The sequence below is a fragment of the Bos grunniens genome, chromosome 11 (genome assembly GCF_055505025.1).
Source record: "Bos grunniens cultivar Pamir isolate PY7600 chromosome 11, Bosgru_T2T1.0, whole genome shotgun sequence".
NCBI lineage: Eukaryota > Metazoa > Chordata > Mammalia > Artiodactyla > Bovidae > Bos > Bos grunniens.
Window position 1 is genome coordinate 40786380 of NC_141175.1, and position 27399 is coordinate 40813778.

Below are 27399 nucleotides of genomic sequence, written 5' to 3' on the forward strand. Positions count from 1 at the left end.
CCCAAACTAAGCATTTAAAGAAAGAATGGCTATAAACGTTTTTAGGAGTTCTTCCCTAAAACCTCCTGATCTCCATGTCTGTGCTGAAAGTTCCCAGGGGTAGGATGAGTTAATCTTGGCTTGCAAAGGAACCAGGAATGTCTCTGTTAAACTCTTTAAGGGTCTCCAGAGAAGGTCTGGCTGGAGATGAACAGTCCTCTCAAGGGTTCTTGGAAAGGATCCTTCTCTTTCCAAGATTGATGCTCCCTACATTCATGAATACTGTGGTAGAAAATCTCTGGACTGGGCTTCAGGAGCTTTGGGGTCTAACCCTGGCTCTTACAGTTACCAGCTGAGTGATATTGAACTTCTCTTCCCCTCTCTGAACTTCAGTTTCATTACTTGCAAAATAAATCATTGGAATTTTATATTCTTACACTCTAGGAAGGGGAACTGGATTCATTCTTCATGAACACATTCCAAAATTAATCATATTTTTTAAGAAACAGGACGTGTGTTTATAATTTTCTGGCAATCTTACAATTTCTTGAGCATTCTTTTCCACATTGAGCATGGAACTTGTTTCACGCTTCAGGGCTTGCTATGCTGACTGCCATTTCATAATGTCTTTAAGAAATTATTCTTTAAATGTATACTCATTAGGCAAAACCTCTCAAAGTTTTACTCCAAACCTGCCCTCCTCTTTTATTTTGCTTAAGGAGATGGTTTGATTTTATAAAATCATGTGTTTATTCTTCTGTATGGGACAATGTGCGTATCTCTTTGCATACTGAAAGTATTTAGAAAATAGAAAAGAAATACACAAGTACAAGTGCCACCTTGTTGGATTTTCTACCAGTTTTTAGAGAAGCCATCAGCTGGACAGACCACTGCTCAGTTCAGTGACTCAGCCGCTAATCGGGAAGAGAGGTAGTACCTTAGGTTCATCTCCTGGCTCACTTTCCACGTGTGGACATTGAGCCTGTTCAAAGATTTAGCCTTAGTTTATGAGGACCAGCCGGAGAAGGCAATGGCACCCCACTCCAGTACTCTTGCCTGGAAAATCCCATGGACGGAGGAGCCTGGTAGGCTGCAGTCCATGGGGTTGCTAAGAGTCGGACACGACTGAGTGACTTCACTTTCACTTTTCACTTTCATGCATTGGAGAAGGAAATGGCAACCCACTCCAGTGTTCTTGCCTGGAGAATCCCAGGGACGGGGGAGCCTGGTGGGCTGCCGTCTTTGGGGTTGCACAGAGTCGGACATGACTGAAGGGACTTAGCAGCAGCAGCAGCAGCAGCATGAGGACCAGCATAAAGTGGTCCTCAGATTTCTAGTCTTGGCACTCAGGTGCTATGGATTTACCAAAGTAGATTTATAGGAGAAAAATTTAAACCAGCTAAATCTCTTTAGGATGGAGAGAAGTTCACAGGCAAGAAAAACATGAAATAGCATTGTTCTCAGAATTCATATGCGGAGAAGGCAATGGCAACCCACTCCAGTGTTCTTGCCTGGAGAATCCCAGGGACAGCGGAGCCTGGTGGGCTGCCGTCTATGGGGTCGCACAGAGTTGGACACAACTGAAGCGACTTAGCAGCAGCAGCAGCAGAATTCATATGATCATGGAATCAGCACCTATTCAGTGTTCACTCAGAAAACCATTACAGTGTAACTGGGAAAAGAATGAGGGAGGGAGGAAATTACAGGAATACTATGGTTAATAATTATATATATAGAGAGAGACTATTTATTTCACTTGATAATAACATTTTCATTCATTGTACAATCACAAATAGACATAATATCTAGAAATATTACAGACAGGCAAACAAGTGAAAATTTGATATTTTAGGCTGAAAATCAGGAAGAGGTTTGACTGTCACATGTAAAAAGCTCCCATTTAATATAGTCAACTCATGTTTAACATTCTTAATGGAAAAGATGAACATAAGGACAACAAATTACATCATTTTATTATTTTTCAGTTCAAAAATTAAACTTTCCTAGTTTTAGAATGCAATAGAATTGCCTTTCAAAGCAGACTGGCTTCAGGCTAATATTTTAATTAGTTTGCATTCTCTGAGAGTATTCTAGTTAAACCAGAGGGTAAATCTGCTGGATGATGAATAAAAAGAAACAGGTTTTAGAAATATGTCTTCCAGGCAAATATAGTAACTATTAAAAAAAAAAAACTTTGCCACCAAAACTCAAGAGTTGACTATATTTGGAGGGGGAAACAGCATACATACATCACTTAGATAGCATTATGTCAATAGATGTGCTGCTCTAGAATTATTTAATAAGAAGACAAATCCATTCCACGTCTATCCACCCCCATGAGATGAAACCAGACTGAGAAACAAATATCACACCCCCCAGATTCACGCTGGCTAGGAACAGGCATGACTGGTATCTCCATGATCAATCACAAAGATGCTCTGATTCTGAAGTTTCTAAAACTCTGAGCTCATTTTCTCACTGGAGACCTATCTACCATTTCTTTGCACAATTCCGCCACCAAATTTCAATCCCTTATTGTACCAATCTGTCATTAGGAACATAATACACATATAGAACTGCTAACAGGGGTAAAGGAATAATTCACACAAACAATATGAAAGGGGGAGATGGTGAGGATTCTAGATATATAAGCTGACAAGCTTTTCCTTTCCAGGGCACTACACATAGCTAGTAGTCCACTCTTGATTACTTGCATGGTTCAAAGAGTTTTCCCATATATTATCTCATTGGTTCTTCACAGTCACCACATTGGGAGCTGTCACAGGTATTATATCATCTTCATTGCCTCCGAGAGGCCTTACCCAGGCCCATACAGGTGATATATCCAAGGCTGGGTCGTATCTTCTGGTTCCAAATTTCCAAATTCAAAAAACCAAACAAAGGAGGTGGATTAAAAAGGCCCTCAATAAGCCTGCAGTCTCTGAATCTCACTGGTGCCAACCCCCAACCCCCACCGCCTATTTGTATGTTTCTTTCTTTCCTGGGTGCCCAGGGTGAGAGTCAGAACCAGAGATAGAAGGGAAGATTGCAGAAAGAGCCAGGAACCTGCTTTGTATTCTTGCCCCAGGCCAGCAAGTGTTAGGAGTGAACTCAAGCCTAAGAACAATCCCAGAGATAGGTTATCTCAGTGTCTGATGAGTAGCTGAGATGATCCAGAGAGAACTTCACCCTACAAACATATAGACCACAGTTTTAGGTGACTACTCAGGCTCCCTTCTGGAAAACCCATCATTCCACACTATGTCCCATCATTTTTTTGTGTTTGTTTAATCCCTATTTCTTTCTGCCAATCAAATATCATCAACAGATACAGATATCACCAGTGCCTACACTTTGCACAAATTAGATGTTCATTGAATGTCGGCCACTGGTGATGGTGTGGTCACACCAGTTTTAGAGATTCTGAGCTCCCTGAACACAGCACTGACATATTTGTCCATTTCTTTTGCCCTATGTGGCAAACCTAGAGTTCTTGGTTGATAGTGTGGGCTTAAGCACATTGTCAGGGGCCCAAAGGTCCTGTTCTGGAGTTATTTCAGCCCGATGCAGTCCACCTCTTCGGTGGCAGGCACCCCCGTGGTTTTGAGGTCAAGGTCCCCACTGGACTTGCTGCCATTGTAAGAAGCCTTCCAGTGGAGCAGCATAATCTTCTTGAAGTACTTGATGGTGTTATTCTTGACAGTCACGAAGCACACGGTGTTGATCATGCTGTTGCTCATGGCAATGCACTCGACCACGTAGAAGGCCGTGAGATAGTGTTTCTCCTTCACAAACACTGTGGGGAAGAAGTCCCGCACGATGGCGAAGCCGTAGAAGGGCGCCCAGCACAGCACGTACGCCGTTAGGATGCACATGAGCACCAGGACGGTCTTCCGGCGACAGCGCAGTCGCTTCCGGATCTGCTCCGTCTGGAAACCAGGGACGGCCTTGAACCAGAGCTCTCGGGAGATCCTGGCATAGCATAGGGTCATGGTGACCACTGGGCCCACGAACTCGATGCCAAAGATGAAGAGGAAGTAGGACTTGTAGTAGATCTGCTGGTCTACTGGCCAGATCTGGCCACAGAAAATCTTCTCCTGGCTCTTGACAATGACGAGGACCGTTTCAGTGGTGAAGTAGGCTGACGGTATGGCAACAAGAATGGACACCACCCACACCAAGGCAATCAAGCCCGTGGCTGTTTGGTACTTCATCCGGGGTCTCAGCGGGTGGACAATGGCCAGATATCTAGGATAAGGACACAGCTGGTGTCAACATGTAGTAAGGAAGTGCTGGAGGATATTATTTTTGCAACATTGAGACACAATCAAATGGCACCTATGGTACGTGGGCTTCCCAAAAAGGCAGACTTGCATGCCAGCTCCAGCCCCACATCTGACTAGCTGTGCAACCTCAGGCAAGTTATTTTTAATTGAAGGACAGCTGTTTTACAATGTTAATTTCTGCTGTATAGCAAATATACATCCCACTGCTATACAGTAGGACCTTGCTATTTATCCATTCTATATATAATAGTTTGCATCTGCTAACCCCAAACTGGTCATCTATCCCTGCCCCAACCCCCACCCCTTGCCCCTTGGCAAAAACAAGTCTGTTCTCTATATCTGTGAGTCTCTTCTGTTTCATAGATTAGTTCATTTAGGTCATATTTTATGGCAATCCACTCCACTATTTTCACCTAGAAAATTCCGTGGATGGAGGAGCCTGGTTAGGCTACAGTCCATGGGGTCGCAAAGAGTTGGACATGACTGAGCCACCTCACTTCACTTCTTAGATTCCACATGCAAGTGATACCTTATGATATTTATCTTTCTCTTTCCGACTTACTTCACTGAGTATAATAATCTCTAGGTCCGTCCTCGTTGCTGCAAGTGACATTTTTTTATTGTTTATGGCTAAGTAATATTCCATTGTATATATGTACTGCATCTTCTTTATCCATTCAGCTGTCGATGGCCATTTAGGTTGTTTCCATCTCTTGGCTATTACGAATAGTATGGGTGTGAACATAGGGCTGCATGTATCTTTTTGAATTAGCATTTTCTCCAGATATATGCCCAGAACAGGCAACTTATATTTAATCTCTCTGAATCTCGACTTCCTTATCTGCAAAAGTTTTTGCTTGTTTGTTTTTAAAGATTAAACATGCCAGTATATACACAATTTCTGGCACAGTTTTAAACATGGTATATACTCAATAAATGGTAACTATTATTATTAAATTTAATAATAACATGTCTTATTGGTTTCTAGCCTGGCACTATTCCCAGGTCCATGCTGTTTTCAGGGAAATTCATCCTAATTACCCCACAGTTTAGAGTTAATAGGACTTGAAAATTCTAAGGACTTGGGAAAATTTGCCTTTTCTGATAGAAATAGTGGGCAAGGTTTTGCTTTCATTCAACACTTTTAAATACATTAAAAACATTACATGCAAAGGTGAAAGAAACGCATGTGACCATTTATCTTATTCTTCAGGCTGGAAAATGCAGCTTAGTGAGAAATGACTGACTTTCTTAAGGTCATATACCATAGTACTCTCAATAGAAAACATTTAAACCTATCTCACATGGTTGATGTGAAAATCAATTGGGAATATACATGAACATGTTTTTTGAACCACAAAGCAACAGACAGTAAAAGATATTGCTTTTGTCCTTTCCCCCTAAACCACACTGCTGTTACCACAGTAGTCCACGAAAGAAAAGAGAGCATTTTCTGGGGGATGTGAGTCATTCGAGCAGTATGAAAGTGTCCTTCCCAGAGAGAGTGCACACACTTAGGCAGACAGCTTTGATTTCCTGGAAGACATTCTGTCTGGCAGGGGGTAGAAGCAGGAGAAGGAGAAAGATGGAAAGTGAAGTGGGAGGGAATGACTAATCAACACTGGAAATAAACATATCCTCACGCGTCCACAGCTTATTCCTGGTAAAACAAAGGGCAAACATGACAGGGGCCTAAAGAAAGCTAAACAATTCTGTTTGCTTTGCAACTGATCCCCTTGAGGTCATCTTACTTGGGATTCTGATTGGAAGAGGAGGTTCCTTCTTTTTTTTTTCATATCATATTTCTGCTGTTTCTGTCCACCCCATAACACAGACAGCCAGCCCCACTGAGTGTCACTTGGAGAGTTCACTGGCACAAGACTTCTGCTCTCTTCCAGATGTTAGATGAAGTTGGATGGGTTGGGTTCACCCTGGCCACCCAGCTGACTGCTTGACAGGTTCTACCACCAACAACAAACCCTGGCAGTCACCAGTCTCCCAGGCTGGATGCTGAGGGTGAAATGGGAAGGCCTGCAGCGTGTTGGCAGTGCCTTTGTCAGTGCATGCAGTGGACCTCCCAGAAGACCACATCACTCCTGCTGTTAGGAGGGCATCCCATCTGCTCTGAGTCATAACAAAAACTAAGAGTTTAGAGCTTTTGTTCTCATCATCTCTCTCCCTTATCTACCCCACCATGTTCTGCTGATTACTCTGTCAAAGAATGTTTTTGTATTCATACGTGCTTGCTATCTGAACTCACAATATACAATTCTATTCCTTCTTTTCCCACTAGTAATTTCCTAAGTTTTTATGATGTTTCAAACTCAGAGTGTTTTTTCAATGGCCATGTAGGAGAGAATACTGATCCAGGAATGAGAACATTAAGAATCTAATCCCAGCTTTGCCACAGACTTATTATGTGAATCTTAGCCCTGTGGACTCAATTTCCTTATCTGTGACATGGGAATATCAACTGCCTTTCCAAACTCACAGAGATACTGTGAGGCTCCAAAGTGATACTGCATATAAATAATAGACTATTAATATGCAAAATTGTTAGTATCCTAAAATGTATTTTTCAGAGCTATTTTATATAGCAAGCAATTTTCTTTCACCTGTTACTTGCAAATCCTGCATTTGCAAATTCTCTGCTATTTGGCTCTATTTTACTGGATCTACTTTATTGGATTTATTCATTTTTGCATCAACACTAATCTTCAGGGTAATCTGTGACTGTTCATCAGTTCATCCTGACATCACCCCACCTCCATCCCCAAGGTTAGCACCAGGAGGTGTGCAAGAGGCCTTCCAAATATATTTACCAATAAGGAAATTGCAGGAAACTTTCAAGGATAGCCACCAGTTCGGCTATGCTACACTCTGAACTCCATGATTAGTAAGTAAAAGTCACTCAGTCATGTCTGACTTTGTGACCCCATGGACTGTAGCCCACCAGGCCCCTCTGTCCATGGGATTCTCCAGGCAAGAACGCTGGAGTGGGTTTCCATTCCCTTCTCCAGGGGATCTTCCCAACCCCACGATTGAACCCAGGTCTCCTGCACTGCAGGCAGATTCTTTACTATATGAGCCACCAAGGAGGCATATTATTAGTAATACTTGCTTAAGTTTGTAAAGCAGCTTACAATTTACAGAGCGTTTTCAAATTTACTTTCTAGTTAGATAACCCCAACCCTATTGCTAAGGAAGAAAAGATACCCATCTTACAGATGAGCAAACTGAGATGGGAAGAAGTTAAATAACTGTCAAAAGCCATGCAGCTAGTAATTGACAGAACTAGGCTGTATATTGTCACCCTGCTTATTTAACTTATATGCAGAGTACATCATAAGAAACTCTGGGCTGGAGGAAGCACAGGCTGGAATCAAGATTGCTGGGAGAAATATCAATAACCTCAGATATGCAGGTGACACCACCCTGATGGCAGAAAGTGAAGAAGAACTAAAGAGCCTCTTGATGAAGGTGAAAGAGGAGAGTGAAAAAGTTGGCTTAAAGCTCAACATTCAGAAAACTAAGATCATGGCATCCGGTCCCATCACTTCGTGGCAAATAGAGGGGGAAACAGTTGCTGACTTTATTTTTCTGGGCTCCAAAATCAATGCAGATGGTGATTGCAGCCATGAAATTAAAAGATGCTTACTCCTTGGAAGAAAAGTTATGACCAACCTAGATAGCATATTCAAAAGCAGAGACATTACTTTGTCAACAAAGGTCTGTTTAGTCAAGGCTGTGGTTTTTCCAGTGGTCATGTATGGATGTGAGAGTTGGACTATAAAGAAAGCTGAGCGCCTAAGAATTGATGTTTTTGAACCGTGGTGTTGGAGAAGACTCTTGAGAGTCCCTTGGACTGCAAGGAGATCCAACCAGTCCATCCTAAAGGAAATCAGTCCTGAATATTCATTGGAAGGACTGATGCTGAAGCTGAAACTCCAATACTTTGGCCACCTGATGCGAAGAGCTGACTCATTTGAAAAGACCCTGATGCTGGGAAATATTGAGGGCAGGAGGAGAAGGGGATGACAGAGGATGAGATGGTTGGATGGTATCACCAACTCAACGGACATGGGCTTGGGTGGACTCTGGGAGTTGGTGATGGACAGGGAGGCCTGGTGTGCTGCGGTTCATGGGGTCTCGAAGAGTCGGACACGACTGAGCAACTGAACTGAACTGATACTGATGATGCAGATCCATCCATATCTTGTTCGAAATCCAGTGGGTTCTCCAGTGGGTATTCCATTTGTTCTTTCCATTTCCAACCAGAACAAGCAACCCTTCCTCCTTCCCTCCTGAAATCCTAGCAGCCCCTCTCTTCTTTTCATCATAGTCAGTTTCTACCTATAGATGTTCCAAAATGGAGTTAGATAGTTGGCAACTACTTTTCTTTGCTTAGGAGTATGCCATTGGCTTGACCAGTGTGTCTAACACTACAATGGCTCAGGTTCAGATCCACTTAGAGTCAGCATTTCCCAGAGAACAAAGAATAAAGGCTGCCAGACAAAGCAATGTCCAGCCACTAGCTGTGTGATGGCAGTGGGTTGTGTGATTAAGCAAAAAGGCTTGGAGCTCCTTTTCTGTCCCCGGGACTCAGCCCCAGATCTCATCATGGAAATGGTGATCACAGTGGCTACTAGGTGGCTCATGGGATGGGCAGCTAATGCACAACCTGCTCCTTAAGCAACCAATAAGCTCACCAGGAAGTATTTGTGCTTCCTAAGGCTGAGTGCTGTTCCTCCTGCCTTAGTTGCCTCATCCAGACAGTAGAGAAGAGCGGCCAACAGGCAGGCTGACTGGTAGCTTCCCCTAGATTCCAGGTAAAAGAAGGGACTCCAGTGCTCTATGTGCCTGAGATCCAAAGATACACCCCAAAGACTGTGCGGCTGTCTCCACATCAAAGGGGAAACCCAGACCTAGGGGACAGGGTGCTCTCAGGGTTTTTCTTAGTTCCCTGCTACCCTCAGGACTAACTCCCTGTACCCAGATTTTGTGATCCTGTAGAGCAAGGTCCTACTTTTTTTTTTTAATTTTATTTTTAATTGGAGGATAATTACTTTACAATATTGTGATGGCTTCTGCCATATGTCAACATGAATCAGCCATAGGTATACATATGTCCCCTCCCTCTTAAACTTCCTTCCCACTTCCCTCCCCACCCCACCCCTCTAGGTTGTCCCAGAGCACCTGCTTTGGGTTCCCTGTATCATACAACAAATTCCCACTGGCTGTCTACTTTCCATATGGTAGTGTATAATGTTTCAATGCTATGCTCTCAAATCATCGCACCTTCTCTCCCCCACACTGTGTTTAAAGTCTGTTCTCTGTGTCTGCATCTCCACTGCTGCTCTGTAGATAGGTTCATCAGTACCATCTTTCTAGATTCCATATGTATGAATTAATATACAGTATTTCTCTTTCTCTTTCTCACTTACTTCACTTTCTATAATAGGCTCTAGGTTCATTCACCTCATTAGAACTGATTCAAATGCATTCCTTTTAATAGCTGAGCAATATTCCATTGTGTATATGTATAATTTCTTTATCCATTCATCTGTCAGTGTACATCTAGAGTAATTCCATGTCCTAGCTATTGTAAATAGTGTTGCAATGAACACTGGAGTACATGTGTATTCTTCAGTTATGGTTTCCTCAGGGTATATGCCCAGTAGTGGGATTGTTGTTGCTAGTTTTATTCCTAGCGTTTTAAGGAATCTCCAGTCTGTTCTCCACAGTGGCTGTTTCAATTTGCGTTCCCACCAACAGTGTAAGAGGGTTCCTTTTTCTCCACACCCTCTCCAACGTTTATTGCTTGTAGACTTTTTGATGATGGCCATTCTGATGGGTGTGAGATGATACCTCATTGTAGTTTTGATTTGCATTTCTCTAATAATGAGTGATGTTGAGCATTCTTCATGTGTTTATTAGCCATGTGTATGCCTTCTTTGGAGAAATGTCTAAGTCTTGTGCTCACTTTTGAGTTGGGTTGTTTGCTTTTCTGGTATTGAGCTTCATATGCTTGTATATTTTGGAGATTAGTTCTTTGTCAGTTGTTTCATTTGCTATTCTCTCCCACTCTGAGGATTGTCTTGTCACCTTGCTTATGGTTTCCTCCTTTGTACAAAAGCTTTTAAGTTTAACTAGGTCCCATTTATTTTTTAGAGCAGGTCCCTGTTCTTTCTGATCTCTACTCTCTTACATTCTTTGCTCTGTCCCCACACCTCCTGTCCTCCCCGGATCTCACTCTCACCTCAAGCATTCTCACCTCTCAGCTTTTGCAAACACCATTCTACCCTCTTGGAAATCCTTTCTTCTTCTTTACTGATAGTCACTGGTTGAAGCCAAGTTAAAAATCTGCCTCCTGCATGAGGCCTCCTTTGACTCTTCTGGTATCGGATGATCTTCCCCTTTTCCAAATTTCATTTCAAACTGACGCTTTACTTCCCCTCTAACTCTTCCGTGTTAGTTCTCACCCCTCCCTGCGCCCTGGATGACAAGCTTCCCAAGAATAGGGATCATGTCTTACTTCTTTCATAACCTTTGCTGACTGTGAACTCCGGGTACTTAGAATCTTAATAAAACGTCACCCTCGACAAGTACCTAGCCCTGGATGAACAGAAATGTAATAGGCCACGGTGACAGTTCTCAAAAAAATTGCAACCTGTTTTTGAAAAACAAAACATCAATGTGTTTACCCAGCATGAGACTGGCAGGTGGTCTGGAGCTCAATAATAAGACATTGGAAAAGCAGATGAAAAGATTCCAGCCGTGTTCTGTAGACAATGGTGGTGTTAGAGGTCTTTCAAGCAAGAGAGGGAAGGGTGTATGAGGCAGAAGATGAATTTGGCTGTAGTCTTGCTTTCTTCCCTCAGTCTACAGGGCCCTTCTCACAATTCCTACAACCTTCAATTTTGCTCCCATCTTGAGGCCTTTGCACCTTGTGTCTGGAATACTCTTTCCCAGTCTTTACAAGGCCAGTTTTTTTTTTTCCCCTCCATCATTCAGAGATCTGTTTCAATATCTCTTCTGAGACACTTTTCCCGACTCCCACCTAGAGCATCTCCCACGCTCCGTCACTCTCAGTCTCTGCTTGTGTGTCTGTCTGTCTTATTGAAGAACACTTAATTTACAATGTTGCGTTAGGATCAGGTGTATAGCAAGGTGATTCAGTTATGCTTACATGTACTTGTTTTTTGGATTCTTTTTCATTATAGGGTATGTATAGTTTTGCTTTTACTCGGAGTATTTCTAATGTTCTGAAATTACTTTCCTTCTTTGCTTGCCTGACTGGTCTCTCTCCATCAAGCTCCATGAGTGCAAGGAATTTTTTTGCTTATTCACCATCATTTCACCAGTGTTTGTAATAGTATTTGTCACATTGAAGGCTCTCTATAAAAATGCATTGTTTGAATGAACAAATGAGTAAATGAATGAATGTTTAGGATAGATTGTGAGGGAGTAGGGTTGGCAAAGGGGCAGAGCCAAGAAACACTGGTGGCAGGAAGACCAAGAGAAGACTGTGATAGTTCAGCCCTTGCTGGAAAAGTGGGAGGTGGGAGCAGGGGCTGTGGGTGGGGGGTACTGTCAGGCCCTGGGAATAAAATGAATGGTGGAGAAAGGGAGAAAGCAGCAAGGACAAAAGGGATTTGCCAGGTTAGATGCCTGGGAGAACCATGGAACCAATAGTAGAGACAGAAAACAGGTAGGAGATAAATAGTTTTGTTCTACTATAACTTGAGAGCTGTATTTCTTAGAAACTTTGTAGTATTATTTCTTTAATCAAATCATAAAACAACCACTGTGATGAAAGCAAAAGAGGCGAGCCAATCAGAAATAGTCATAGGTTATCTGGTTCTGTTATTACTGTTCCTTTAAAGGGTAATTTACATATTATAACATCCGCTGTTTATTTAGTACTTACTCTGCTTTAAGCATTGTTCTAAAGAATTACAGAGTCCCTTGGACTGCAAGGAGATCCAACCAGTCCATTCTGAAGGAGATCAGCCCTGGGTGTTTTTTGGAAGGAATGATGCTAAAGCTGAAACTCCAGTACTTTGGCCACCTCATGCAAAGAGTTGACTCATTGGAAAAGACTCTGATGCTGGGAGGGATTGGGGGCAGGAGGAGAAGGGGACGACAGAGGATGAGGTGGCTGGATGGCATCACCAACTTGATGGATGTGAGTCTGAGTGAACTCCTGGAGTTGGTGATGGACAGGGAGGCCTGGCGTGCTGCAATTCATGGGGTTGCAAAGAGTTGGACATGACTGAGCGACTGAACTGAACTGAACTGAAAGAATTACATGTGTTATTTCATGTTATCTTTAAAGCAATCCAATACATTAAATTTTCTTATCATTCTTATATTATACATGAGAAAACTGAAGCAGAGAGGGGTCAAATAACAAAACCCTGAAGCCAATAGACAGTGCAGTAGGAGTTTAAACCCGGGCAGACTAACTTCTTGGGATTCTCTGGTGGCTCAGATGGTAAAGAATCTGCCTGCAATGTGGGAGAGCCCGGTTGGATCCCTCTTTGGGGAAGATCCCCTGGAGAAGGAAATGGCAACCCACTCCAATATTCTTTCCTGGAGAATTCCTTGGACAGAGGAGCTTGACAGGCTAGAGTCCATGGGGTCACAAAGAGTTGGACGTGACTGAACAATAGACTAACTGCTCATACCTTTCTTACAGAAATTTATAAAATTAAAGATATTTTTTATAACTGTGGGCATATTTGTTTTATCAAGATAAAAACTAGTTCCCAACAACAAAGTCAAACCTGAAAATCACTGATTAAATCCTGAATACATGAGGCCAAACAGGAATCTATTCATGAAACTGAAACTTGACATGTAAAAACACATAAAAATCTAAATAATTTGAAACAAAGATCACAATCATCACTAAATGAACTTAAGGCATTGGAGCAGTCAGTTAGTTGGCCAAGGCCATTGGATGGTCCCGTGCAGGTAACACCGTTTCCTCCAGTGTCTGGGTTCAAGTTTCCAATCACAACACTACTCTAAACAAGAGCAGTCCCCAGGATGCAAAGCATGCTTCCAATTAAAATCCCTACTGTAAAAGAAATGCCTGCAATATTTCAGACAAGCTGAGTTTCATATGAAAGTTGAATAAGAATTTGAAAGAGTTTGGTAGATGGAGGTGAGTTGATTGACATAATAATAGATAATATTATCTTACATGTTCAGAATAGCCCGATGTCCTGATTTTACCCTGGCTTCCATTCCCCTTGAAGCTGCTTCTTCCTTCAGTGTTACCCCTTTCCACCAGTAGGCCCCTCCCTGGTAAAATGGGTCTCACGCAGGCAGCAGGGGCCCACCCCACAGCAGGCATCTACCTACTCGCCCGCAGTGGCTGGGAGCACCCTCTGTGAAAAGATGTCCTACTAGAGCGAAACTTCAGGAAATGACCCCTTTGTTTTGTCCTGCTCGTGTGCTAAAAGAGATGGTGCAGCTTCCTCTTGCAGAAAAGTTCAGAGACAAGGTCTCTGGAGATCTTCCTCAACAGCTGTGAGGAGGACTTGGGAAGCAGGTGCTCCTTCCACATGTTCACCCAGAGTCTGTTCATGGGTGGACAGAACACCATGGGGCTCCATGGCTCACACTGAGGACCTCAGCCAAGCCTTCTTCAGGGATGACACTTCTGACACCTTCTACAGATGACAGACCAAGGGCTGATTAATGTGCTAATCCTCTGACATGCTTCTAGGTTTTAAAGCCAGGCTCCTTCTCAATCCCCTCTCAATCCCGGGATGTCCTGATTGCAAGGAGTGGGCCAGATGCCACCAGAGCCCTCAGGCCATGGGACACAGAGAGCATCTGTGGGTCAGGCCCTCTGGGTTAAGACGGAGAGGCAGACTGTTCAGATCCAAGTACACAGAGGCCCAGTCAGACCCTCAGGGTATCTGTCTCTACACTGCAACACAGTGTTTTATAATAAGAGTTCAACTTTGGGCAGAGGAGCCTTCAAAGACTGTCCCAAGGGCACAAAAACCACTCTGGTCCATTAGCACAGGTGATTATACTAAATGAAAAGCCTGAAGATATAAGATTGGCAAAGGCTGCTCTTACTGATTTTATTTATCTTACTAGAATCAGCTCTTCTGTACTGTTGCACACTAATGTATGAAAAGGAGCAAACTGATTATTGCAACAAAAACAAAGAGTAAGTAAGCATATGCTTTGTTTTGACTTGTTTTGTTTGTTTTTTCAAAACAAATTCCTCAACCTTCTTTAAAATCAACCAGTGTTAACACTGTTCATCTACTATAGTTGTAGTAGTAGTGTTAGTCATTCAGTCATGCTGGACTCTGTGTGACCCTATAGACTGTAGGCTCCTCTGTCCATGGAATTCTCCAGGCAAGAATACTGGAGTGGGTTGCCATGCCCTTCTCTAGGGGATCTTCCCAACCCAGTGATCGAACCCAGGTCTCCCACATTGCAGGCAGATTCTTTCCATCTGAGCCACCAGGGAAGCCCTAATCTACTATACCCCAATATAAAATTAAAAATTTTAAAATAATAATAACTATTAAAAAGTCAACTGGTATTAGTAGGGTGTCATGTTTAGTATAGTAGGTCTTGATGAGATAGAAACCTCCTTTAAGATTACCAAGTTGACTCAGGAGGTAACTGCCTGCAACTTAAACTTCTCCCTCCACACCTCCTGGTGGCTGTCTGCCTCTAGGCCTTGGACAGCACCTAGCAGCAAGTCCATAGCAGAGAGATCAGCAGCCTTCTGGCTACCCAACTCTAGGGGCCTCTACTATCTCCTGACTCCTTACAGCTAGAAAACTACAATTCTCACTTTCAGTAAATGGGCCACCTTTGGCCCCTCCATGCATCCACAGTTCTGGTGAACACAGATACCTCTCATCAGTCACAGCTGCCCTTCCTTGGTGGTCCCCACCCCCACTCACCTGTCGATGGCGATGGCCAGCAGGGCGTTGGTGGAGACGTAGAGAGAGACCGTGCGCAGGTAGTTGACAGAGGCGCACAGCACGTGGCCGTGCTCCCAGGAGAGCTGGCGCACCACGTAGTAGTCCATCTCGAAGGGGCAGCAGACAATGGCCACCAGGAAATCAGAGATGGCCAGGTTGGCGATGAGCAGATTGGTGAGGTTGCGTAGCTTCTTGTAGCGGGCCAGGGCAGCGATGAAGATGAAGTTGCCGATACCACAGACCAGCATAATACCCACCAGCGCCATGCCAATGACAATCTTGGCGGCAAAGAAGGTCCGGGAATTGGTCACATCCTCATCTTCATCCAAGGGCATATCATAGTCACCGTAGCTGAAGTTGAAGGGGAAAGAAGCAGCTTGGGCTCCGAGGGGGTCAAGCAGAGGGAAATAGTTGGTTGACGTATTGGTGGCATTCTCATCCATGACCCCCATGGTGATCTCCATCTGGCTGGTTGAAGCCTTGAGCCACACTCTTGGGAATTCCTCTGGGGTGATGTTGCTAGGCTGAGGTCTCCCTTTTCTGCTGAAACTCAGCTTTTCCTTCATGAGTCAGTGTGTCCCTGCAAACATCCATGGCATCCAGAATCCAAGCTTCATCCTAAGCCTTTGAAAGACATTACACACAAACCAGGCCAAATTTAAAACCATCGTGTAACCTAAGCTGGCCCATTAGGCACCTGCCCAGAGTGAGCACTGGGTTGGAATAGAGATAAAGGAACCAGGGGAAGAAAACAAAGGAATCCAAACCACATACCCACTCATTTAGGTAAGGTTAGATTGCTATAGAGACAAACAGGCACCAACTCAGTTTATTTCCATTCCACTGAAGATTCTGAATGTTGCACTTTTTCTCAGGGGCCAAAGTAAGGAATGTGGGGAGGCTGAAGAGAACCAAAGTAACCTGCTCCAAACTCCTTTCCTTGTCTCAACAGCCTGAACTATGTCCTTGTGAAATTGTCCCATTCTGTGGCTTAAAAGAAATTGTTCTGAATCCCATTGAAGAAGCAAGGCTTTGAGACAAACCTGACTACTCTCCATGAGCTGGCCTCCTTCCTTCTGGCAAAACACTGCTCTAAAATCACAGAGCCTATGTAGCAGCTGCCTGTCCCTCTCCTTACTGGGTTTCCTATTCCTACATCCAAGGCAGCTGAGACCCTAGAAGCCACACACAGCATTTACCAAGGCCTGTCCCCAGACAGGGGCTGCAGGGTGAATTCCCAGCCTAATCACCGAGTGACTTAGAAAGGGGACACCGGAGCAAAGTCCTTCCTGGGATGGTTGTGTGTCCTGAGATAAAGAGTTTAGACATCCTCCAGGCAAGAGCTCAATGATGTCTGTAAAGCATTGAGCTCCGTGGAGAGGGAGGGTGTTACACCCTGCTGCTAAGTCGTTTCAGTCATGTCTGACTCTGTGCGATCCCATAGATGGCAGCCCACCAGGCTCCCCCGTCCCTGGGATTCTCCAAGCAAGAACACTGGAGTGGGTTGCCATTTCCTTCTCCAATGCATGAAAGTGAAAAGTGAGAGTGAAGTCCCTCAGTTGTGTGCGACCCTCAGCGACCCCAAATGAATCAAGTTTAATGGTTATAAATGGGGTTGGGAATGGCACAATCAGACTGAATTTTAGAAATACCACTCTGATTACAAAGTGGAGAACAGGTTGGAGGCTTTTGGAATTTTGTGAGATCACAGTGATGGACAAGATGGACAGTAGGGGGAAGATGGAAGAGAGAGGGAAACAGAAAGGATTCAATGATAGACCATATGTGGGAGACTGGGAAAGCCAGAGAAGTTAAAAATATTTCCCAAGTTTCTAGCCTGAGCAAATATGAGGTGTATTTTTTTCTCCATCTACCCAATGTGGACATTAAGAGGTTATGTGACTAGCCCAGGGCTGTTCAGCTTGTAAAGATTGGAAATGTCTTTCTGCAATTATTGATAGTGATTTTTTCCCCTTCTATACAGTTTATTATGGCAACTTTCTAAACCCAATTGAAGTTTCAAACAGCCATTAATGTTTCATCTGTACTCCTACCTACTTCTCTCTGCCCCCTATTAGATTATTGTGAAGCAAAACAGATACAGGTATTTCACCTGTAAATATTTCAGTATATCCCTAGAAGATATAACTCTTGGGCTTCCCTGGTGGCTCCGTGATAAAGAATTTGCCTGCCAATGCAGGAGACACAGGTTTGATCCCTGATCTCGGAAGATCCCACATGCTGCAGAGCAATTAAGTCCTTGTACCACAACTATTGAGCTTGTGCTTTAGAGTCTGGGAGCTGCAACTACTGAAGCAGTTAGGCTCTAGACCAGGTGCTCTGAACAAGAGAAGCCACCACGATGAGAAGCCCGAGCACCACAACCAGACAATAGCCTCTGCTTGCCACAACTAGAGAAAACCGTGAAGCATTGAAGACTCAGCACAACAAAAAATAAATTAAAAAAAATTTAAAGTAACTCTTCCTTAAAAAAAAAAAAACCAAGATGATGCTTTAAAGAAACAACCATAACCACTGTTGCACCCTAGGACTGCAAGGAATTACTAGTGAGGACCCAAGCCTCCTCGGTCAGCTGCAAGGAAGAGGAGGGTCCACCTGACCCAGATGCTGTGGCTGGGGTATCAGGAGGGGTTGTCTGCTGCACCGATGGGGACAGAGAGCCAAGAGCTAGCCGGAGTCCCCATGTCCCCTGCACTCTCCCTGCAGACCCAGTCCGTCCCACAGTCTGCAAGAATCAGACCAGGTTGCTGGGATAGAATAAGAAGGCTGGAGTCTGCAGAGCTCCGTGGAGGGCAGGAAATCCGGAGAGGGAGGGGAAATGTGGGAGTCTGAGGTTCCTGGGACAGGGACACACAAGGAAGACTCCAAGGACCCCCAGGAGAGCTTGCTGTCCACATCCCTCAAAGGTGACACGCCTGGAGCCTACCTTTGGGGGTAGAATTAAAGCGCCTCTGCACCCTGGGGAGGCTCGGCCCCAGTTCCATCTCTCCCCCAACTCTTTGCCTCTATTTGCCTCAGATAGCTTTTTCCTCTTCTGAGCATCAGTTCTGCCCCTCTCAGGCCCTGCCCTTGGCCCCTGTCAGATGTAAGAAGCAGAATCCAGAGCCTAAACGGCAGAGGATGTCAGGCTTGCCACTCAGGCAGGAAGGACCCAGTCAGGGTGGGACAGTCCTTGTCCCTGGCGGGCCCTGTGTGTCTCCGAGGCAGGGCACCTCTGGAAAAGGCCCTGCAAGCTTGCTACCTGGAAGACTCAGTCTTTTTTAAAACAAAGAGCATAAAAACTTCTTGGGGAGACCGGGTGTTAGGAGCTTTGGGATTTCCCCCTTTATCCCCACCTCCCCAAGAGGAAGCCCACTGTCACACCTGGTGTCCTCTGGAGCCCTAGTGTTTAGCGCCCGCCCCCCTCCTCCCCAGACCCCTCCCATCTCTGGAAGCCTCCCTTCGCAGCCCCTGCTGGTAAGCCGTCTCCGGCTCGCAACTTTGTCCTCCGGAGCCTCAGAGGCCACACCTAAGGGCAGAAGGAGCGAGCAGCCCGGCTCCCGTGAAGATATGAGCACGAGTGTGAGTCTCTTGGAAAGCCCCCTTCCCACTCAAAAGCCCCCGCGCCCCAGAGGCCGGTGCCGCCTGGAATCCTTGGGGCATCGCTCCGGAGGGCGCGCTCTGTACCTGATTCATCCCGGAGTCCCCAGCCAGGCAGACGAGGTCCTGGGCTCTTTAGCCCGGGTCGGAGGGCACGAGCCACTGCTCACAGAAGCCCGCAGGAAGAGCACGGGCCCCGCTCGGGGCTTTCTCCTGGCTGGGCTCTGCAGGAGTTGCTCTCTCGCCGCCGCAGATCAGAGAACCGCGGCTCCGCGGCGAGGCCACCCCCGCCCCGCACTCGCTGTCTCCGCCCCGGGGGCCGCGGGGCGCCCGGGGCCCGGGTGGCTGGCTCTGGGAGGCGTGCTCCTCCTGGTCCGCGAGGCTCCGGGACACACCGAGGCTGGGAGGTTCGGGCTCCAGGCGGGGCCACGTCGGGGCGCCCAGGCCAGCGCGCGGCTGGGGACCCGGGAGTCGCCCCCGGGCCGGAGTGTCGAGGACGCAGAGGCGAAGCTGGAGGCGAGGACACGCCGCAGGGAGCGCGCGTTCCCTGGGCTCTCAGGCTCCGGAACGACCGCCCGGGGCGGGAACAAGGGCGGCGGCGCTGGGAGCGGGCTCAGCGCCGACTTCGAGGTACCCACCCTGCAGTCCCCGGGGCTCGGCCGCTCACCTGGTCTGCCCCGGAGCCACCGCCAGAGTGGGCGGTCGGGCTGATGAGCTGGCGAGATTTCAAAGAACCGGGAGGAGCCTTCCCTTCTGCCCACACCGCCCTCGCAGGACACACTGGGAGCGACTCAAACGTCGCTCCCCCGGGCAAGCCCGACTGGACGCGGGGGTCAGCTTCATTTCAGCCCTTTGACCCCGCTGTTAGAGGCTCAGAGAACTGCTTTCCGGAAAGCAAGGAAGTTGGAGGAGGGCAGCGGTGTGGATGCCGGAGAGAGAGGAGCCCCACCGCCCCACCCCCACCCATCCACCCATCCACCCATCCACCCAGGGATATCTGATCAAAAGGCTAGGATTCTCAGAACTAACTTACAGAGCACTGATCTCCTTCAAAAGTCTACAAATTTCTCAAGAACTTAAATATAAAATCACACTGGGTAGCCTTTCCCTTCGCCAGGGGATCTTCCTAACCCAGGTATCAAACTCAGGTCTCCCACATTGTCGGCAGATTCTTTAACAGCTGAGCCACAAGGAAAGCCCTATAAAATTACCTTATGATCCAGCAATTCCACTTCCAAAAATATCCAAAGCCGGGACTCAAATACTTGCACATGAATGTTCACAGCAGCGTTGTTTACATCAGGTGAAAGGGTGGAAACAACCCAGTGTTCATCAACTGATGAATGGAACTTTTTAAATGTGGTTATGGCAGAAAGTGAAGAGGAACTAAAAAGCCTCTTGATGAAAGTGAAAGTGGAGAGCTCAACATTCAGAAAACAAAGATCATGGCATCCGGTCCCATCACTTTATGGGAAATAGATGGGGAAACAGTGGAAACAGTGTCAGACTTTATTTTTTTGGGCTCCAAAATCACTGCAGATGGTGACTGCAGCCATGAAATTAAAAGACGCTTACTCCTTGGAAGGAAAGTTATGACCAACCTAGATAGCATATTCAAAAGCAGAGACATTACTTTGCCAACAAAGGTCTGTCTAGTCAAGGCTATGGTTTTTCCTGTGGTCATGTATGGATGTGAGAGTTGGACTGTGAAGAAAGCTGAGCACCGAAGAATTGATGCTTTTGAACTGTGGTGTTGGAGAAGACTCTTGACAGTCCCTTGGACTGCAAGGAGATCCAACCAGTCCATTCTGAAGGAGATCAGCCCTGGGTGTTCTTTGGAAGGAATGATGCTAAAGCTGAAACTCCAGTGCTTTGGCCACCTCATGCGAAGAGTTGACTCATTGGAAAAGACTCTGATGCTGGGAGGGATTAGGAGCAGGAGGAGAAGGGGACGACAGAGGATGAGATGGCTGGATGGCATCACTGACTCGATGGACATGAGTCTCAGTGAACTCCTGGAGTTGGTGATGGACAGGGAGGCCTGGCGTGCTGCGATTCATGGGGTTGCAAAGAGTCGGACACGACTGAGCGACTGAACTGACTGAACTGAACTGATGCATACGTTAGAATATATCTCATCCTTGAAGAAAGGAAGGAAGTATAAAAGCGTTGTTGAGGACGTGGAGAAATTGGACCCTTGTGTGCAGCTGGTAGAAACGTAAAGTGATGCGGCCACACTGGAAAACAATATGGCAGGACCACACACACAAAAAAAGAATTACCATATGATCCAGTAATTTCACTTCTGGGTATATCCCCAAAATTACTGAAAGCAGTGTCTGAAAGAGATATTTGTACACCCGTATTCTTAGCAAGGTTATTCACAACAGCCAAAAGGTGGAACCAGCCCAAATGTCTATCAACAGATGAATGCATAAATACAAATGTAGCTTGTATTATACATACAACAGAATATTTTTCTGACTTTGAAAGGATAGAAATTCTGACATATGATATGATATGGATTAACCTTAAGGACATTATGCTAATTGAAATGTCAGTCACAAAAAGACAAATGCTGCAAAATTCCATTTATCTGAGGTACCTAGATGCATCAAAATCATAGAGACCAAAAGTAGAATGGTAGTTGCCAGGGACTGGGGGGATAAGCGAAGGGGAGTTCCTATTTAATACAAATAGAATTTTAATTTCGTAACATGAAAAAAGTTCTGCTGGTGGATGGTGGTAATAGTTGCACAATAATATAAATGTACTTAATTCACTAAACTGCACACTTAAAACAGTTAAGAAGGTAAATATTATATGTTGTTACATTGTAACCCTATGGACTGTAGCCCACCAGTCTCTCTGTCCATGGAATTTCCCAGGCAAGAATACTGGACTGGGTTGCTATTTCCTTCTCCAGGGGATCTTTCCGACTCAGATATCGAAATGGCCATCTTCTCCATTGGCAGGCAGATCTTTACCACTGAGCCACAAGGGAAGCCCAAATATTATATGTATTTGACCACAATAGAAAAAAATGGGGCGAAAAAATGAAGTCTTGATATATGACACAATACAGGTGAGTCTTGAAAACATGTTAAGTGAAAAAAGCCAGACACAACAGGACACACACATGACTCCACATATATGAGGCACTACAGCAAGTAGATTTATGAAGACAGAGAATAGAATGAGGACGAGGAATAGCTAGTAATTGTTTAATGGACACAGAATTTCTGTTTGGGCTGATGACAAGGAAATGGATAATGGTAATGGTTGCACAACACTGAATACACTTCAGTTCAGTTCAGTCAGTTCAGTCGCTCAGTCGTGTCCAACTCTTTGCGACCCCATGAATCGCAGCATGCCAGGCCTCCGTGTCCATCACCAACTCCTGGAGCTCACTCAGACTCACGTCCATCGAGTCAGTGATGCCATCTGGCTATTTCATCCTCTGTCGTCCCCTTTTCCTCCTGCCCCCAATCCCTTCCAGCATCAGAGTCTTTTCAAATGAGTCAACTCTTCACATGAGGTGGCCAAAGTACTGGAGTTTCAGCTTTAGCATCAGTCCTTCCAAAGAACACCCAGGGCTGATCTCCTTTAGAATGGACTGGTTGGATCTCCTTGCAGTCCAAGGGACTCTCAGGAGTCTTCTCCAACACCACAGTTCAAAAGCATCAATTCTTTGGCGCTCAGCTGTCTTCACAGTCCAACTCTCACATCTATACATGACCACTGGAAAAACCATAGCCTTGACTAGACGGACCTTTGTTGGCAAAGTAATGTCTCTGCTTTTGAATATGCTATCTAGGTTGGTCATAACTTTTCTTCCAAGGAGTAAGCATCTTTTGATTTCATGGCTGCAGTCACCATCTGCAGTGATTTTGAAGCCCCCAAAAATAAAGTCTGACACTGTTTCCACTGTTTCTCCATCTATTTCCCATGAAGTGATGGGACCAGAGATCTTACCCATGTTTCACTCTTTCCAGGAAGCATTCCTTGATTCCCTGAAGGCTTTTCACACCTTTTCTTGCCACTTCATGCCTCTCTTTGAATGTACGGCTGTATACCAATTTGCTTTTTATCTTGAAGTTTCCTGCAGAAGGGCTCTGTCTCATTCTTTTTTTTTTTTTCCTAAATTGGGGTATAGTTGCCTTACAGTGTTGCTAGTTTCTGCTGTGCAATGAAGTGAATCAGCTACATACATATATATATACACATCCCCTCACTCTTGGATCTCCCTTCCCTCCCCACGTCCCACCCATCTAGGTCATCACGGAGCACTGAGCTTCCCATGCTATACAGCAGGTTCCCACTAGCCATGTGCTGTATACACGGCAGTGCACGAGCGCCAATCTCAGTCTCCCAGTTCACCCCCTCCCCTGCCCCATTCCCATGTCTGTTCTCCGCATCTGCGTCTCTATTTCCGCCCTGCAGATAGGTTCATCTGCACCATTTTTCTAGATTCCATATATGTAGAAATGTGGATGGACCTAGAGTCTGTCTTACAGAGTGAAGTAAGTCAGAAAGAGAAAAACAAACATCATTCATTTTTGAATCCTGTTCAGTATTGTTTCTCAGACTTTCCTGATCATTAGAATTATTGGGGGTGTTAGTTAAACATACAATTCCCAGTCCTGCCCCAAACAAAGGGAAGATAGAAAAGGCTTTTCAGACAATTGTTGACTTGTCATTCCAGATAACATATATGTGTTCATTCCACATAGTGTGTCTTCCCATTTACTCAAAAAATTAAAAGCAAAGCACACTGTGCTTTAGTTATCTATTTCCACATTCCAAATTATGCCCAAACTTCAGAGCTTAAAGCAACAAACAGGTATGTTCTCACCTAGTTTCTAAGGGTCAGGAATTTAGGAGTGGCTTACATGGGCAGTTCCAGGTTCAAGGTTTACCTTGGGATTGATGCCAAATTGTTGGCCTGGGTGATACCTTATCTGAAGTCTCAACTGGGGTGGAGGGGATCCACTTGCAAGTTCACTCACAAAGTTGTCAGGCCTCTAGGTTTCACTAGCTGTTGCTGGAGACTTTAGTTCCTCCTATTCATGTGGGGCTCACCACAGACTGCCCAAGTGACCTCACTACCTGTGGTTGACCTCCTCTTTTCTGCAGTATGTATTTGTCACACACACACCTCTTGCCACAGTGTGGGAGGGGACCTCACAAGTGCATGAATACCAAGAGGGGGATCACTGGGAACTGATTTGGAGGCCATCTTGGAAGCTAGGTACTAATGCAAAGCTAGAATTTTCTTATTTCCCCATCAAAAACCTGATAATGAATGGTTCTTGAGGCTAACAAAGTTAGCCACAATGAAGACTTTTTGACCTTCAGAGTAGGGAAGTACTGGGTGGCTTCTGGAGTTGGAGTCAGGAGGGCATAATTGGAATACCTTATTGGCCAGGACCCTGCTGGGGGAAATGGAAATATTAGAGGCAGACACAGTCTGGCAGGTTCTATGTACTTCAGGTCTTGATGGGGACTCCTTTGAAGGCCTTGGTCCCTACAGATCAGTCTCTGCCAAAGGCTTCAGGGGAGCTCCCTCCATCTGAGAAGCAGACATCCATCTGGCGGTCAGTTTTAATCATTCATTTCTGTGACAGAGTTAAACCCAGACTTATAGCAAAATCTGGAACTAAAAAGTTGTGTTTTTTTTGGTTCTTAAAAAAAAAAAAAAAAGCTAAGGAGAAGAAGGAAAGGAAAGGTGTTTTAAAAAATTTGGAACTCCAATAATGTCATTTTTTCCAAATTGGTGTCCCAAAGACACCAATGACCTGGAAGTTGTGTGTGTGTGTGATTAGAGTCTGCTGCCACAAAGGGCACGTGCTTTGCCTCATCCCGCCTACAAAGCAAGTCACAATACCTGAGAGAATGACATCCCGGGGAGCCCTCACCAAAGAAAACCGAAAGAAAGAACTGGTTTGGAAAGTATTTTTTTAGTGCTTTTAGGTGTCCCTCACCCCTAAACAATGTTCTTGAGCTACCTTGGATTTTTGTCTTCTCCTATTCCTGGTGGCTCAGATGGCAAAGAATCTGCCGGCAATGCAAAAAACCCGGGTTTGATCCCTGGGTTGGGAAGACCCCCTGAAGAAAGGCATGGCAACTCATTCCAGTATTCTTGCCTGGAGAATCCCATGGACAGAGGAGCCTGGTGGGTTACAGTCCATGGGGTTGCAAAGAGTTGGACACAACTGAGTGACTTACACTTTCACTTCACTTCATTCCACTAGTAGGAATCATCCCAAAGGCCCTTTGAAATTGCATTTCTTCATTGTATCATTCTATAATTAAGTTCCTTGGTTTAGACATGAAAATTTAACATCTTGGGGCTTTTTTCATGCAACTCCCATGATGCTCTAGCAAATGCCACTTAGAATCCCAGCTCAGGGAGGGCCTTAGAGGGCATTCTGTGAGCACTCATTTTGAGAAAGGAGCAAACCCATGCTCAAGAGGGAAGGCCTCTAGACCAAGGGAAAAGGCTGACTTCAGATCTCAGATTGGAATCCAGTCTTCTGAACTTCAGCTCAACCCTTGCTTCCCTGGCCAGCCATACCCACAATACACATCACTACCTATTCTCAATTTGCCCCTCTTTCCATGATCCTTGGCTCCAGGGTTCAGCCACAATTCCTCCTGTCTGGCAAATTTACTAAAACAGCTTATTTTCTGCTTTCATCAGATTTGTTCCCTGAGCATACACTCTCATTCTGTGCCATGAAAAAAATGAAGGATTCCTGGAAGACACCCAGAGCTGGCTCAGAACTCAACCTGCCTCCTTTTCCAATGACCTCCCCTATACTCAAGCCAGCAATGCTTGATCGGCTTCCCAAAGCCCACTCAGCAGGTCATTTGGACTGCTCTCTGCCTTCCTCTCCAGCTCCCCAAATCCCTCAGGAGGAGATGTGAAGAGAGATTCAGCTAGGCACAGAGACATGCTCTCATTCCCAAACACATCAAAGATGTCAAATCTCTTGTTAATTTAATTGGTTTGATGTCATCCCTGACAACTTTTAGTGGTTGACAAAACTATCATATGTTTATCTGGAAAAGTAAACAGATTATGGCATACAAACATGTTTTGCAAAAGAAGAGAAATAAGAGGAAATTTTACCTGTTAATATCAAAAATATGAAAGTTCAAGAAGGCAGCAGGTAATGAGTTTGAGCAGAAAGTGTGCCCACTGTGAAGATCTAGATACATCCCAGAGTTGCTGATGGACAGGGAAGCCTGGCATGCTGCAGTCCATGGGGTCGCAAAGAGTTGGTCATGACTGAGCGACTGAACTGAACTGAGCCTTGTCTTCGGGCTTCCCAGGTGGCCCAGTGGTAAAGAATCCATCTGCCAATGCAGGAGACACAAGAGACAGGTTTGATGTCTGGGTCAAGAAGATCCCCTAGAGGAGGAAATGGCAACCAACTCCAGTATTCTTGCCTGAGAAATCCCATAGATAAAGGAGCCTGGTGGGCTACAGTCCACGGGGTGAGCATACACACACACAGCCTTTGTCTTACTAAGTACACTGTACTCATATTGTCTACTAGTATTCTTTGTTTTAGATAGTTCATTCTTATAGTTTCTTCTAAGGAAAACAATAAATATTCATAACACTATAGAATAACAAAATGTTAGAAAAACGCCAAAGCCATCAAAACTGGGCCATCAGTCTCCTGGGGCTGTCGTAGCAGAGTACCACAAACTAAGTGGCTTAAAGCGACAGAAATTTATTCTCTCGTAGTCTGGGGGCTAATGTCCGAAATCAAGGTGTTGGCAGGACCATGGTCCCTCTGAGTCTCTAGCTGGAATCCTTCCTTGCCTCTTCCTAGCTTCCAGTGGTGACTGTCAACCCATGGTGTTCCTTGGCTTGCAGCTGCATCACTCTCATCTCTGCCTCCAGGGTCACATAGCCTTCTCCTGCACATGTCTCTGTCTTCATATGGCATTTTCCTCTTGTAGGGACACGAGTCATATTGGATGAAGACTCACCCTAATGACTTCATCTTAGCTTGATGACATCTGCAGAGACCCTATTTCAAATAAGGTTACATTCCCAGGCACTAGGGGCTAGGTTTTCAAAATATCTTTTGGGAGGACACAATTTAACCCAAAGCAAGTATATTTTGATGCATTTATGTATGATGGAATACATTTAGCTGTCAGAAATAGGACTGTGAAATGAATCTATGGTGTTATGAGTCAGGACAGAAGGACAGTGATTACCTTTGGAGAAAGAAGATCACAGGCAAGAGCCATCTTGAAGGTTTGGGGTGCTAGTAATATTCTTTTTCTTGATCTAGTAGCTGGCTACACAAATGTGTCCAGTTGTAAAAATTCAATTCATCCATAAGAACTTATGTACTTATGTCATGTACGTTTTTCTGAATGTAAAGTATATTTCAATGAAAAGTTACTTAGGACATAGTACTGTAAAAGGATATTGATTGACATGAAAAGATAGTCATGATGCATTACTGAATGGAAAAACATCAGGAGAAATATATGCACCCTCTAGAGAAGAAAATGTCTTTAAAATTGCTAACACT

At 45.0% G+C, this 27399-nt stretch overlaps 2 protein-coding genes across 5 annotated transcripts in view; both read right to left on the reverse strand.

The window, feature by feature from the left end:
* Positions 1-1696: 1696 nt before the first annotated feature.
* Positions 1697-26107, reverse strand: PROKR1 (prokineticin receptor 1). 4 transcript variants are annotated; one of them, XM_086326283.1, is made up of 3 exons: positions 25971-26107; positions 15215-15859; positions 1697-4227 (listed from the first exon to the last, which is right to left on the reverse strand). In XM_086326283.1, the coding sequence occupies exons 2-3, from the start codon at positions 15799-15801 to the stop codon at positions 3531-3533; spliced, it is 1284 nt and encodes a 427-aa protein (XP_086182409.1). In that variant the 5' UTR covers positions 15802-15859; positions 25971-26107; the 3' UTR covers positions 1697-3530. The 4 variants fall into 4 exon arrangements, with proteins under 4 accessions (XP_086182409.1, XP_086182408.1, XP_086182410.1 ...); XM_086326282.1 differs by lacking the exon at positions 25971-26107 and adding an exon at positions 20047-20230; XM_086326284.1 differs by lacking the exon at positions 25971-26107 and adding an exon at positions 19503-19632.
* APLF (aprataxin and PNKP like factor) overlaps positions 25971-27399 on the reverse strand; it is a 135543-nt gene continuing 134114 nt past the window's right edge. Inside the window, exon 10 of the mRNA XM_086326270.1 lies at positions 25971-26197. Coding sequence (XP_086182396.1) covers positions 26124-26197 — 74 coding nt within the window. The 3' untranslated portion in view covers positions 25971-26123. The remainder of the gene's footprint in view (positions 26198-27399) is intronic.

Bases quoted from the DNA above. Each gene is read 5' to 3' on its own strand.
- PROKR1 (XM_086326283.1), bottom strand. From the start codon at position 15,801: ATGAAGGAAAAGCTGAGTTTCAGCAGAAAAGGGAGACCTCAGCCTAGC. The intron at 4,228-15,214 runs GTGAGTGGGGGT...TCCTTATCCTAG, and splicing joins CTGGCCATCGCCATCGACAG to ATATCTGGCCATTGTCCACC.